Here is a 12,525-nt window from a genome sequence, read left to right on the forward strand (position 1 = left end):
CACTTGTATTTTTATTTTTATTCCTATTTATTCTATTTATCCCCTTTGTATATTTTATTTTATTTATATATGTCTCTGTATGTATGTATGTATATATATATATATATATATATATATATATATATATATATATATATATATATATATATATATATATATATATATATATATATATAAATAATATTCTGTAACTTCTGTCGGTGCTGTGCTTTTGGAAACCGAATTTCCCAGAGGAACCCACCCGAGGGATTAATAAAGTTTTATCTTATCTTATCTTAGCTTAAAGCATTTCTTAATAAATAACTGTTTTCGACCTACAATATAGGTCACAAAGACCATTTGTTAACTAATTATTTTTCCACAACGTCTACGCACTATAGAAGTAGAAGCAGCAGCGAGCGAGAGTCTACCAGTCTTTGTCTACCAGAGAACATAGAACTGTGCTCTACCAACCTAGAAAAATGATAAAAAATAAATGCTGCTATTTTCTACATGTTTCAACATTTTAACCTTATTATTTTATATTGAAGCTCAAGCCACCAAGGGTGAACTTGGTTTTTAAAACAGGACTATAAGACCAAACACAGTGAAATTCTAATTCTAACTTCTTAAGGACAAAACTACTGTAATGAAAAACTGAATACATACATAGCCACGGCAAGAACTGGGACAGCGCTTTAGCTGAAAACAAGTCAACAAGGAAGTGAAAGGAAGGGGGGGGGGGGACAATCACACTGCAGAACCCAAATTTGGCCTTTTTATTACAACAACAAAAAAAAAAAACTGTTTCAGGTACAGGTGGTGCACATTTTTAATGTTTCTGTTTGTTGACGTGGTATCACTTAGTTTGGGGTCAAGTCAGAGTTGAAATCAGTAAATATAAGTCTCACGTAAGTCTCAAGGAAAAACCGATTACAAGTTAGAGAATGAAAGAGTAGGTGGACAACCATGAACCTTGAATAAATTTGATTTAAAAAAGTAAATGGTGTTGTATTTTATCACTATAAAGCAATCGCTTATGATTAATGAAACACCTTGGCTGTCAATGTCATGATATACATGTTAGTAATTTTCACTAACCATATAGTAACATACATTAGCAATAAACAGGTAAATCCTTAAACATTGAAACATTTGTTTATCGTTACTTAATGCTAATTAATTTATAAATTACCTGATATTAAATAATGTTAGCTGAAGTGCCTTTATTGTGGACTGAGATGCACCATCGGGGGAATTTGAAAAATAAAATATGTCATATTTTACAATAAGTAAACTAAGCTGTGCTTTCAGCAACAAAGGTAAAAAAAAATAGCAAAACAAAAGCCTCCTACATACCTTCTGTCACCAAATGGAGACATGAATAATAAAAGAGAAGATGGGGGACGTGCCATTATGTAAGCACTGAACGTAAGACGAAAGACAGGAAGACATCCTTGGCTTGCTAACAGTAGGCTGGAGAGCTGTCTGCACTTAGAGTACTGGCATCAGGAAGGAATAATAATCACCAGTCACAAAAAGAAAGAAAATTCTTGTTTCTGAAGCCGTTTCTGTAACTGCACAAACAAGAACACTTTGCTCCAAAGTGAGTATTTGTCTAACAAATGACAGAAAATAACAATGCAAAGTTTTGCCTCAGGGGAATACTTTTTTTTTTGTCCCCTAAGAGACACTTGTTGAACTGCCAAATAAAATATAGTTCTACCTTGCTCTAACTTTCCCTAAAATAAAACCAAACTAATTTCTAAACAGGGTTTGGAAATTAGTGAGGTCCAGAATTTTAAACTAGACGTCTGAAGTTTCCAAAGTTGCAATAAAATCAAAGGCAGAAATTTGTAATCAACTCCATCTTGTAAAGCTTTGTTTTGCACAAGCAGCTGTGTATATAGAAATATAGGAAATGAGTGTTATGTGTATAGAATAAGTCATGCCTCATTCCTCACAGCATTGAATTAGGGCAAGTGAGGCAAGTAGGGCTTGTCAAGTCAAATCTGAAAATCGATCTCAATTAAAATGATGTCTACTCTGGCCTGTTGGCCTCCCTCCTACTGCCACCTCAAGGTTGCAGTTGGCCATTTTCTCTGGAAGCAGGATTAACTCAGCTCTACTTACTGTACATTAGACTGAAATCCATGTGTCCAGTGTTTTGAGGGTATCCAGGACCTCCCCACAGATGGCTCCACCGGATACAGCTCTGCTCGGGGCCTCCCCACACTGAACTGGCACCTGTCCAGGTTATTGCAAAATCTGTGCCCCAGTTGGTGGATCCTGAGCCCCCTGTGTGAGCCACCTCGGCCTGTGAGACCTGAGCTATCTGGACGATCAGACGCAACTGACCCATGGCTGAGGGTCTTGTGCAGCCCCAGCTAGGACTGAGTGCCACAGTGTATACTGTTACCAGTTTAATATATTTCTTGTTCATAAGGACATCCCCTATAGAGTCTCATGCCACATCTCAGAAAAACTAAGACAGGTTGGCACACTGGTTGTATCTGTCCCATGAACTAAAAGAAAAAGTCACTGTTGTTATTTTTTTTTTATTCAATATTCCTAATAAACTGAGGTTTTCTACCCAAACTTCTTCTTCGGGTCAATTAAACTGCAATTTCTATTGTTTCCCTAGATTTTCTGAGTTAGAATAGAATAGACCTTTATCCCACGGATGAGAAATTTTGGTGTTACAGAGCTCTTACAGCAAGGGAAAGTAAAATGTAAAAGGAAGACACAAGGTGGTCCTATAATCCCTATGTGGTCTGCTGGCTGTTCCAAAAGTACAACCTAGAGTACTTATCCCCAGGTTTTGGATTTTGAGTTACTGTGAGGATTTGGTATTCATGTATTATTTATCAGTTTATTATCAGTTTATTATTAGTTTATTATTGTTTTCTGAGTACTCTGGATGTTTGAATATTGTTGGGTTGTGTTTGAGAATAATTATATTTCATTTCTTTATTATTCACATTTCTTGTGAATCTCAGTTGTGGTGATATAGTCTTTAGTTGATCTTCCTGTCCCTTTAGTCTCTTGCTGCTTATTATTTTATCACTTCTAGGGACAGTTCAATTATGTGATAGCTTGTATTTTGGTTCCCATCTTGTTGTTTTTCTGTACTAGTAGTAATAGTTACATCTTCCCTGTATTTCCATTTGCGCCTTAGTGCTTAACCCTCTGTCTTGTTTGTGTTAGCCTGGACAAACCAACCTTTCAATTGAAATCTGACCCAGAGTGGATGAAAATTCACCTAAAAACCTAACCACCTATTTGTTTAATTTGTTGTACGGAATTCACCAAGTTACTTTCCCGGTGAGACTGAGGATTTAGAAACTCCAAAAACGATTAGGCGCCACGAAAGAGTCACAGGGCTCAGCCATGCTAAGAAACCATCTCATCAGAAAGCAGCGGTGAAGCTGAACTATACCATCCCCGGGGAGAGGTTGTATATCAGAGAAATGTTAAGAGACAGCAGCGAGGACTTCATATTGAGTGAGTCATGTGTCATTGTAGGTGATTGATTGTCTGCCCTGTAGCTACAGGAGAGTTGGCGCTGCCCTAGTGTTGGTGTGTTTGAGTCAATGTGTGTGTGAGGCTGATGGGTAGCCTTGACTGCTGATAAGACAGTCGATGGGAGCCTGCAATGACTCTGTCCACACATCGCACTTTGGTCTCTTTCCCAAAGGTATGAGTAACAGTTTTTATCTTTTGTTCATTTGTTTGTGTAGACATAAACTATCCTGACACAAAGATAACACAGCAGAGTACAAACATTCAAAAATGCCACAAGTTTATGTTTTTCTGGCATGGCTCTACACTCCACTTTGATTATGAACAAATAATATTATACCTGACCTTTGTAACTTATTTCTCCCAATATCAGTAACAATTTTAAACCACTGAGACTTGTACAAGAACCCAATCCAAAAACTCGCAAAAATTAAAGTAATCAAATAAAAAGTACTAGAATTTCTCAGTTTAATAAAAGCAAAAAAAGAAAAATAATGACCCATTTTGAGTAAATATTCCACTAAATAAATAGGAATTACAGACAGTAAGGAATTGTTCAGGCTACGTGTAAAAAAACAAAACAAAAAACAACAGTGTAACGCACCAAGCACACTAAATGAGTGTGATTTTTTGTTCTTGCACGTAATTACCTATGGTTATACTTATAAGTCTACCTGTCAGATGAATAAAAGCAAAAAACAATATAATATTTTCCTCTACAATGATGGTAGCAGCATAGTAAAAAGTCTCACCAGTACAATCCTGGGTCTGCCACTCCAGACACTGGCCGTAGGGGAAGGAAATGACATACGCAGAGGAGTCTACACAGCGCTGAGTACGTCCACACCACATGCACTCCATGGCCTGGCTGGTGCAGTTGGCACAGCTGGTGCGCAGAGCACAAGGCGTCTTACAGGGACGAGCACTCTGACTCTGGGGACTCCCTGAGCAAGGGATAGACAGCACCATGGTGTGTGAAACATTAAATGACCTGTTAGCTATATTTGTTTTGCATTCAGTGACATCCAAATAGTAAGATAGTGTAGCTGTAAAAACACAAGTTTGACTATTTTATAGATCTGGAGACAATATGGCACATTCCTGTTGGAAGCAGCCATCAGAACATAGATACACTTTGCTCATAAAGGAATTGACATGGGTCAGCAACAATACGCAGGCAGGCTGTGGTACTTAAACAATGCTCAAGTAATATTTAGGGGGCGAAAGTGTTTCAAGAAAATATCCCCCTATGACCCCATGACCCTACCACCATGAGCCTGAACGGCCAGACTACTCAAATTACTCTGACCTCTGTAAACTGTAGAAATGGTTGTGCAAGAAAAAGACAGCAGTCTGAACTTCAGCGGATTGCCTGGAACGCATCTACATGTCTAAATGCATTGAGTTGCTGCCATATAATTGGCTGATTAGCATTTTGCACACTGAGCAGATGTTCCTAATGAAGTGGCTGGTGGGTGTATGGTTTCATTAGGTGCGCTAACCTTCAAATACATTTTTTTCTTTTGTCTTTCTATTCTTTTTTTCTCACCAGCAGGTTTTTCACAGATCAGGCCATCAGTGGTGGCAGTGCAGGGGTTGGCCTTAAGACCAGCCATTTGAGCTTGTTCCAAGTAAGCACAAAAGCCTGAGTCACTGGGCTCTCCAGGTGACCATCGCAGGGTGGTGTTGGTGAAGGGGGATGCATCCTCCCAGCCCCAGTACGACACATTAATCTTCCTCAGGCCAACCCATGGAGATAACATCTGTAGAAGCAGAAAGACAGGTTTGAATTAGTCAGTGACTGACTTTATGTACAACATATACAAACTTTTTCTTGATATTCTGTTATGTGGAATTAGCACTGGTCATTAACTTGGGAGAAAGCTGACAGTCCTTATGATGTTACTTGATACTGTTTCATATCACAGTAAGAGAAGATCCTTCCAATATTTTCTTCAGAAGTTAACTGAGCTTTATTCATAGTTAAATATAAACGTGTTTCTGGGGTGACAAAGATGGTAAAAGTCTCCATTCATGTTCCCTACAATATTTCATAAACTCTTACGTAGAGTTGTGTAAGTAAACGTTGCACAAATTTAGACGCTGCCCTTTAGAGAGATAGCTGTGCTTCTGTCAGATTCATCAAATGAAAGAGTATAAACACAATTAATCCTCATCCTGTTTCTTTCATAGCAGGTCACGTTATGCTTTTTATCACCTGAGCAAGAAGCACATAGTAATTTAACTAAGACAACATCTACTTTGCCAAGAAGACAGTGTCGTGTTTTCCATTAAAGTGGATCCTAAATCAAACCATCTGCAAATGACTGTAATTGCTATAAAAGCACAAACTCATTCAAGATTTCAAAAAGGGCCAGAAATTACAGCAGCTGATTGAAGTGTAGTTCAGTGAACATTTGAATTATCTGCCGACAAAACATTTGTGACGTGAAAGAATTCTTTCCCACAGCTGTGATTCATTTCATTAGATAAATTCAGGATCCCAAGAATACTGTGACATTGCATTTATATGTCAGCAAATGCATATTTTCGCACGCCTTTCTGTGTCTAGTCAGCTCCTCCATTTGAAAATCCTTTGTAATCCAGATGAAAAGAAAAAAACCTTTTTTGAAGGCATAGTAAATGTAGGTTGTGAGATTTTGATTTCTAAATGTCAAAAAATGAAGAAAATTAACTACATTTGTACCCTCCACTGTTTCTCCGGACAGGTTGGATTCATCATGAAATGTTGTCAAGCATGTCAGATTCTCATATGGAGTTCCTAACATGAGAATTAGAAGTGAACATTTCAGTGTGACGGTCATTTATAACCATGCAGTTTGTCTTTGTGCTCCATGGTGGCCTTAGAAGGGTTTTTTGCTTTCTAAATGTCCAATTTCCATGGTAGATAAAACACATACACACCCCAATTAGAAATATCTTGAATCTATGGAAATGGAACCGCCACAACTGCTTCTGTTAATGATTAGTTGCTTGTGAGCCTTGCTTTGTGCTGGTGAGAAACACATTATTTGGCATCCAATGATAAATAATGTATGGAGGCAGGTTTGCGTACACATATATCACAGAATGGCCACAATTCACAAAGTTGCACCTGTGTCAATGGCACGAAGATGGTGGCAGTTGTAACCTTAAGTTACATTCATATACAACTTTTTAATCATATCTGGGCAAAATGCTTTTAAATTTTGCTTAATCTCAGACCAGACTCATCCAGTTTCCTGAGGATAGACACAAACAACTGAGTTGATCATTTTGTTTGGAGGATCTATTGGAAATAATTACATCTTTTCAACACTGGCCCTGAAGTGATCTAGCATACACTTTCAAACCTTTTCTTACAGTTATAACAAGTTTCAACAGGAAGGAATGCCACCAAATTTGGCCTGGTAAAACCTCAGGTACATCAGCTAAATTTTTAAAAAATTTATACACAGAAGATTCATGCATTCTTCATATGACCAAATTAATAAAGATAACTATGAACAATAATTTTTTAAGGTTGTGACTACACATCGTTTTAGTCAGGAGTGCTAAAGATGATTAAAAACCTAAATTATTGGCATTCCAATGTAACTTTTTTGTAGAATACACACAGACTTGAAGAATATAGCTTTCACCAGGAACCTCTATTCTAAAGTGATAACCTACATCTGCTTCCACACTACTCTTTCTTATGATTATCATTCCAAACATGTCTAAAAATTGGATTTATATCTTCGCCCACCAACATATAATGGTGCATAAACAGCCACAGCTATTTTATAAGGCATACAAGTGGAAAATAATGAATACCTGTCACTGACATTGTTTGCATGCCTGTCATTTCTGAATTTACTGCATGACAACCACCCACCTTGTCTTGTAGCTGATACTTTTGTAGCTCTTCCAGAACAAAATTGACCTGTTTGTCTGTCAACAAAGAAGCAATATTTCCTCCAAGGTTTTTGCAATAATGCTGGGCATTGTCATAGCTCTCTCTGCTGGAGTTGATCCTCAGGCAGACCTCACCAACCTGGTGCCAGCCATCCCCACACAGCTGGCCTGCATACAGAAACACAGTACTGTTTTTTTTTCCTTCGACTTCATTTGTACAATGAACTTGCATATCTGTACATTATAAAAAGCATAAAAATGATATTTTTAGAGACTTGTAATCCTCAAATTTTCATTCATTACACAGAAGAAAACGAACAATATGATTAATAAATAGATGTACAGATATTACACATTTGGGGTAAAAACAAAAACCTCAAAGCAATACCTTAGCGAGGCGTGATTGCGGGTGCCGCTCAGGTGCGTCCGACTCCCATGCAGCGGCGCTGCAGACCACGCCCCGCCACACACATTAACCAGGTAAAATACATATTTAGGCAGAAATTTGCAAATATCTATTTTTCATTTTTTAGCAGCATAGTGCTTTTTTTCCCAATTATTTTTTAAAAGTCAGGTCAAGGCTCTAAAAGCCCAAAGGCGATATAACAGTTTTTGTTTGCTACGTGGATCATTTTAGTTCAGCTGGGTGTCTTTCCTTTTGTTATATTTCTTTAAGAGTTCAAAATGTGTTAATTACATAAATAAAATGGATTTAATAAGCAACACACCTTAGTTGTTCACACAAAGCATAAAGGTAAAAACAACAATTTATACAGTGTTATCTTCATTTTAGACGTCAAAAAGTATTTGCGGCTCCCAGTGTTTTCTTTTGCGTGGAAACTGGGTGTTAAAGGTTGCCGACCCCCGTGCTAGACTAACACATTTTATATTACAGATTTATTTTTTTGCAACAATGCAACATCAAGGAGGGGGAGCAAACAAGAAGAATGGTGTAAGCAGCCTTTACTTGGATGTAACTGCAGGTTTCATTAGTCAAGCAGGCATCTAATTGATATCCTTCATGCTGCCAGTTGAGGGTTGGTATTTAGACCAAGTCTAATGAGGAGCAGGTGTGCAAGTGAGCTGAGAGTCAGCTGAGACCAAAGTGGGATCCTCAGTGAAGGTAAGTGATGGACAAAGAAGTCACTGATACTGGAACAGATGTGATGGCCTGGAGAGTAAACTTTTCTGCCAGAACAAACAGATGACTGAACCACATTAAAAGAATTTCTTCTGGCTTATGTGATTAAATATTTATGAAGTTAATATTAGAGGCTGATGTAATTGTTGATTAATGCTGTCTTGGATTAAAGCAGCAAATTCTTGCTTTGTACAGACCTGACAAATAGGATTCCCAGGAGTTATCAATATGTCGCCGGTAGGATAAAGGAACAGGACTGAGTAGAAGCGGAAGATAAATTCACCCATAAAACGCATATATGCACTCATTGTTCTTATCTGGGTCACTAAAGTGTCTTGTGGGAGACTATAACAGCGCAGAGGCCGTTCAATTAGCCAGGATGAAAGGAAAGAATAGCCATTCAGTCTCCAGAGCACTGCTGTTTATTTTGGTCTCCAGGACTGATTACATTCACATGCCTATAATGGCTTCCATCACCAACCTTTCCAAAACAGAAAAGAAAATACCTGCTCTCTTTATTTATTTATCTTTTTTACATGCAATATAAGTACGCAATAATTGACTGAAACAGGAGGAGAAAGTAAAGTTAAGGGTTAAAAAGGGGGGAGCGTAAGAATAAACAGATTGACTGGGTTACAGTCTTTGTGTAAAAATCAGAGATAAACATGTTGGACCATTTAGAATGAGTCATAACATGATGTCTAAAGAAAAGGTCACTGCTGTCATGGTGTTAGAGACAGCTTTAAATAACCCAACTCTTCTTAGCCATCTCCACATAAAACTCCAGGAAAACAGAAGCTTTGTTTCGGCCTCAGCATGTTAATGGACTCAAACAAAAAAGAAATATCTTATTTATTCTGTGTGGTCTGCAACGCTTCATGCCAAGTAGCATAATCTTGCCTGTGGACATATAAATACTAGAGAAGTGGCAGGATGGTGAAGCTCCAGTGTTGCAATATAAGAGGGTAGCTGCAGAATACTATCAAATGCATGGAAGATGCAAATAGTAGTACTCATTTTGATTTACAGAGAATAGAAGCACATGTCTGTCTTCTATCTCTGTCCATTTAAGCTTTAAACAAAATACAATCACAGCCTTAGTTTCCTAAACCTTGAAAATAAACATACCATTACAAAATTATACTGCCAGAACCACCAGAAAATGAACTGCCGTTTTCATCATTTGGATAATAAACCAATGTGAAGTCTCCACTCCACCAGAGAAATATCCAGCCATAGTCTGCACTGGGATACGACATTAAACTGCAAGGAAATGAGTCTACTAGTGCTAGCACTGCTAACGTTAAAGCACACTTGATAAACTACGTACATTTGTGAAATATTAGGCAGATGATTGTAAGGGCTAAATTTTCAATGGTAATTCAAATACATTTCATTTATTTAAAACTGTAATTAACAGTTTTAAATCGCTCTAACATTCTGAGGCAACAACTGTATGGATGATCTTCAACTCAAGTTGCAACCTCAGCAGCTAAAAAACAAGCCACTTCCCAAACAGTTCCCACGGAGTCCAAAAAACAATAGAAAAAAAATAATTAGAAAACCATAACTTTAGAATTATTTGGGGATGTGGGTAACTACTCGACTGTACACAGTACGTTAATGCCCTTGCTATTTGGCACAAAAAGTACTAACCAGTAATTATTTTAAATCCTGATAAAAATCTGGCACTGCCATGTTAAAAGCCTAACTTTATAGCATTAAAATATTTTTACACCCTGGTACAAAACAACTTTGGCCTCTATGGGGTCTTCTCTCATAACAACTGTATAGTTGTCTCTTCAATCTGGATACTGGAATTAAGGGCGTGGGTGTTTAAATGACACTGAGTTATGGTCAGTCGAATTCTGCTAGGCCTCACCTCTGCTAAGTGTAGTCACTGAATTAGATCCCTGGGCCATGTTTGTGTCTTTGGTGTTTTTGGTGCAATTTTAATGGAATGATCTAACATAGAATAACTTGCTATAAGGTACAACCCACCCAGAAGATCCAGTTTGTTTATTATTGATATCATGTTAGTTTTAATTAACTCATATGTTTCAGTGCTTTGCACCAATTTACAGTTGAATGAAGTTTCCTTGTATATATTAGATGATTAGATTAACAGTACACTGTCTCATCCAAATATGGATATGATACTAAAATGAAAATGAAATGCTTAGGCTTCAAAATTCAGTCCAAAACCCAATGCGTCATACATATATACCGTCTGTGGTTTAACCTTTCTAGGGCTGTCACACTGACAGAATTTCAGTTCAATAGTGAAAAAATGTTCACAGTATTGTAACATTTATAGAATATTTAAAAAAAACAAAAAAACACTGTAATAATGCTCTGACTAAAATTGATCTATGGTTTTATTTTGTACTTGTTATTTTCAAGATCTAACTCAAATGAAACGTGCATGTTGGTAGTGAGATGTTTCTGAACATAATTGTGCAAATGAACAATTACCAAATTATTTGACATTATCCTATGTGCAATATTGACACAATATTGAGTACACGTTTATAATGAACCCCCCCAACCTGATCCATTAGCTTGAGCATAATTTTGTTTTTCTGTTTCACAGACCTAGCCCATTAGTAGTTCTCCTGTTTAATGGACTGCTAAATTAGTCATCGGAAACATTCCTAGTTAGTCTACATTGTACTGTCATGAAAAATCTTGATATTTCTGCTTCGTTTTATCCAGCTTCAGACATGGGTTTGAACTGCAAATGAACAAACTACCACATTCCTGAGTAATAATCAAGTTATCAAACTCTATTATCCCAGCAAAACATAAGGGCCCGCCATCTTCGGCTTAAAGCTAGTACAAGTTCACAAGTCTTTGCCAATGAACCCAGCAGGTCCTTATAACACAATAAAACATGGAACTGCATCATTTATGGACTCAAGTAGCAGGAGTGTTTCCTGTGCCCCTATATTTGCTAGCAGTAAAAGTCAAAGTAGGAGCAGCTATGGCTTTAAGGCTGCACAGCATAACTCAAACTTGTTAGTCATCCAAGGATTCATATTCAGAACATCCAGTAAACACTTCTAATTGGCCTACTTCTCTATGCTGCTGAGTGCAGAGCACATTTCTCAAGTGTGTGCATGCTTCTATGTGTGTGTTCATACTAATCCTGTCTGAATGTATGCTTGCCTGAATATGAGGGTGTTTATTTGTGAAGACCACTAAGACTATGCCACTGGTTAGCGTGGGAACATGCAAAATGTTTTGTCTTACTTCACAGTATGTTTTATATAACACACATTCCAGTAGTTCTGAAAAAGTACTGCAGTCACTTCAGGGCGAATGCTACACTGTCGTAAATATCATCAAAAAGATTCACAGAGCATTTATAAAACAGGTTATCCATGCGTGCATTTGTAAACTCTTTATGTAAATAGAGTAGATTCTCAAGGTGTTCTCATTTTGCTGCATATGGCCTCAATCTGCATGAGGAAGCAGATTAGAAAGCAAATCACAAACATGCTGTGCAAAGACTTTGCAAAGCCGGGTGAAAAAGTTTTCAGATTCACTTGGAATAAAATGAGCTTCATGAATTTAACTTGAGGTACTTAATTTGCTTGCTACTATGTTACATGCGTGAGTGTTTCTCCTCACCAGGCAACGCCTGACACTCCTGCTGCTGTGGCTCCCACTGGCAGTTGACGTTCAGCAAGCAGCTCCTGCAGCTGGCCAGCCTGAAACACTCCAGCTCTTCCCTGCGCTTACACCTGGATGAGTCTCTTACCGTCTTCAAACACACACACAAAATAACAGGAAATAATATCAGTCGGGCTAGAGTTCTTTGACAGTTTTCTCTTCAACAATAAATACAGTAAAGCTAGAGAATTCGATATAGTGTGCAACAAATGGTGAAAATGAATAAAGTATAAATGGGCGTGGTGATTTAAACAGCCAACAGAACATGCAGAGTGGAAAAGAAAATCAATATGCAGGACACATTATACTGA

At 37.6% G+C, this 12,525-nt stretch overlaps 1 protein-coding gene across 4 annotated transcripts in view; it reads right to left on the minus strand.

The window, feature by feature from the left end:
* The window catches only part of LOC146619643 (attractin-like protein 1), a 335,474-nt gene that overhangs the window by 231,985 nt on the left and 90,964 nt on the right, over window positions 1–12,525 (minus strand). For all 4 annotated transcript variants that reach the window (XM_085368997.1, XM_085368998.1, XM_085368994.1 and 1 more), the window contains 4 exons: window positions 12,173–12,305; window positions 7,379–7,566; window positions 5,051–5,264; window positions 4,254–4,445 (listed from right to left, as the gene is read on the minus strand). In XM_085368997.1, coding sequence (XP_085225123.1) covers window positions 4,254–4,445; window positions 5,051–5,264; window positions 7,379–7,566; window positions 12,173–12,305 — 727 coding nt within the window. The remainder of the gene's footprint in view (window positions 1–4,253; window positions 4,446–5,050; window positions 5,265–7,378; window positions 7,567–12,172; window positions 12,306–12,525) is intronic.

This window comes from Diplotaxodon limnothrissa, linkage group LG13 (assembly GCF_057381915.1).
Source record: "Diplotaxodon limnothrissa isolate DT_005_m linkage group LG13, D_limnothrissa_male_GT1.1, whole genome shotgun sequence".
Lineage (NCBI taxonomy): Eukaryota > Metazoa > Chordata > Actinopteri > Cichliformes > Cichlidae > Diplotaxodon > Diplotaxodon limnothrissa.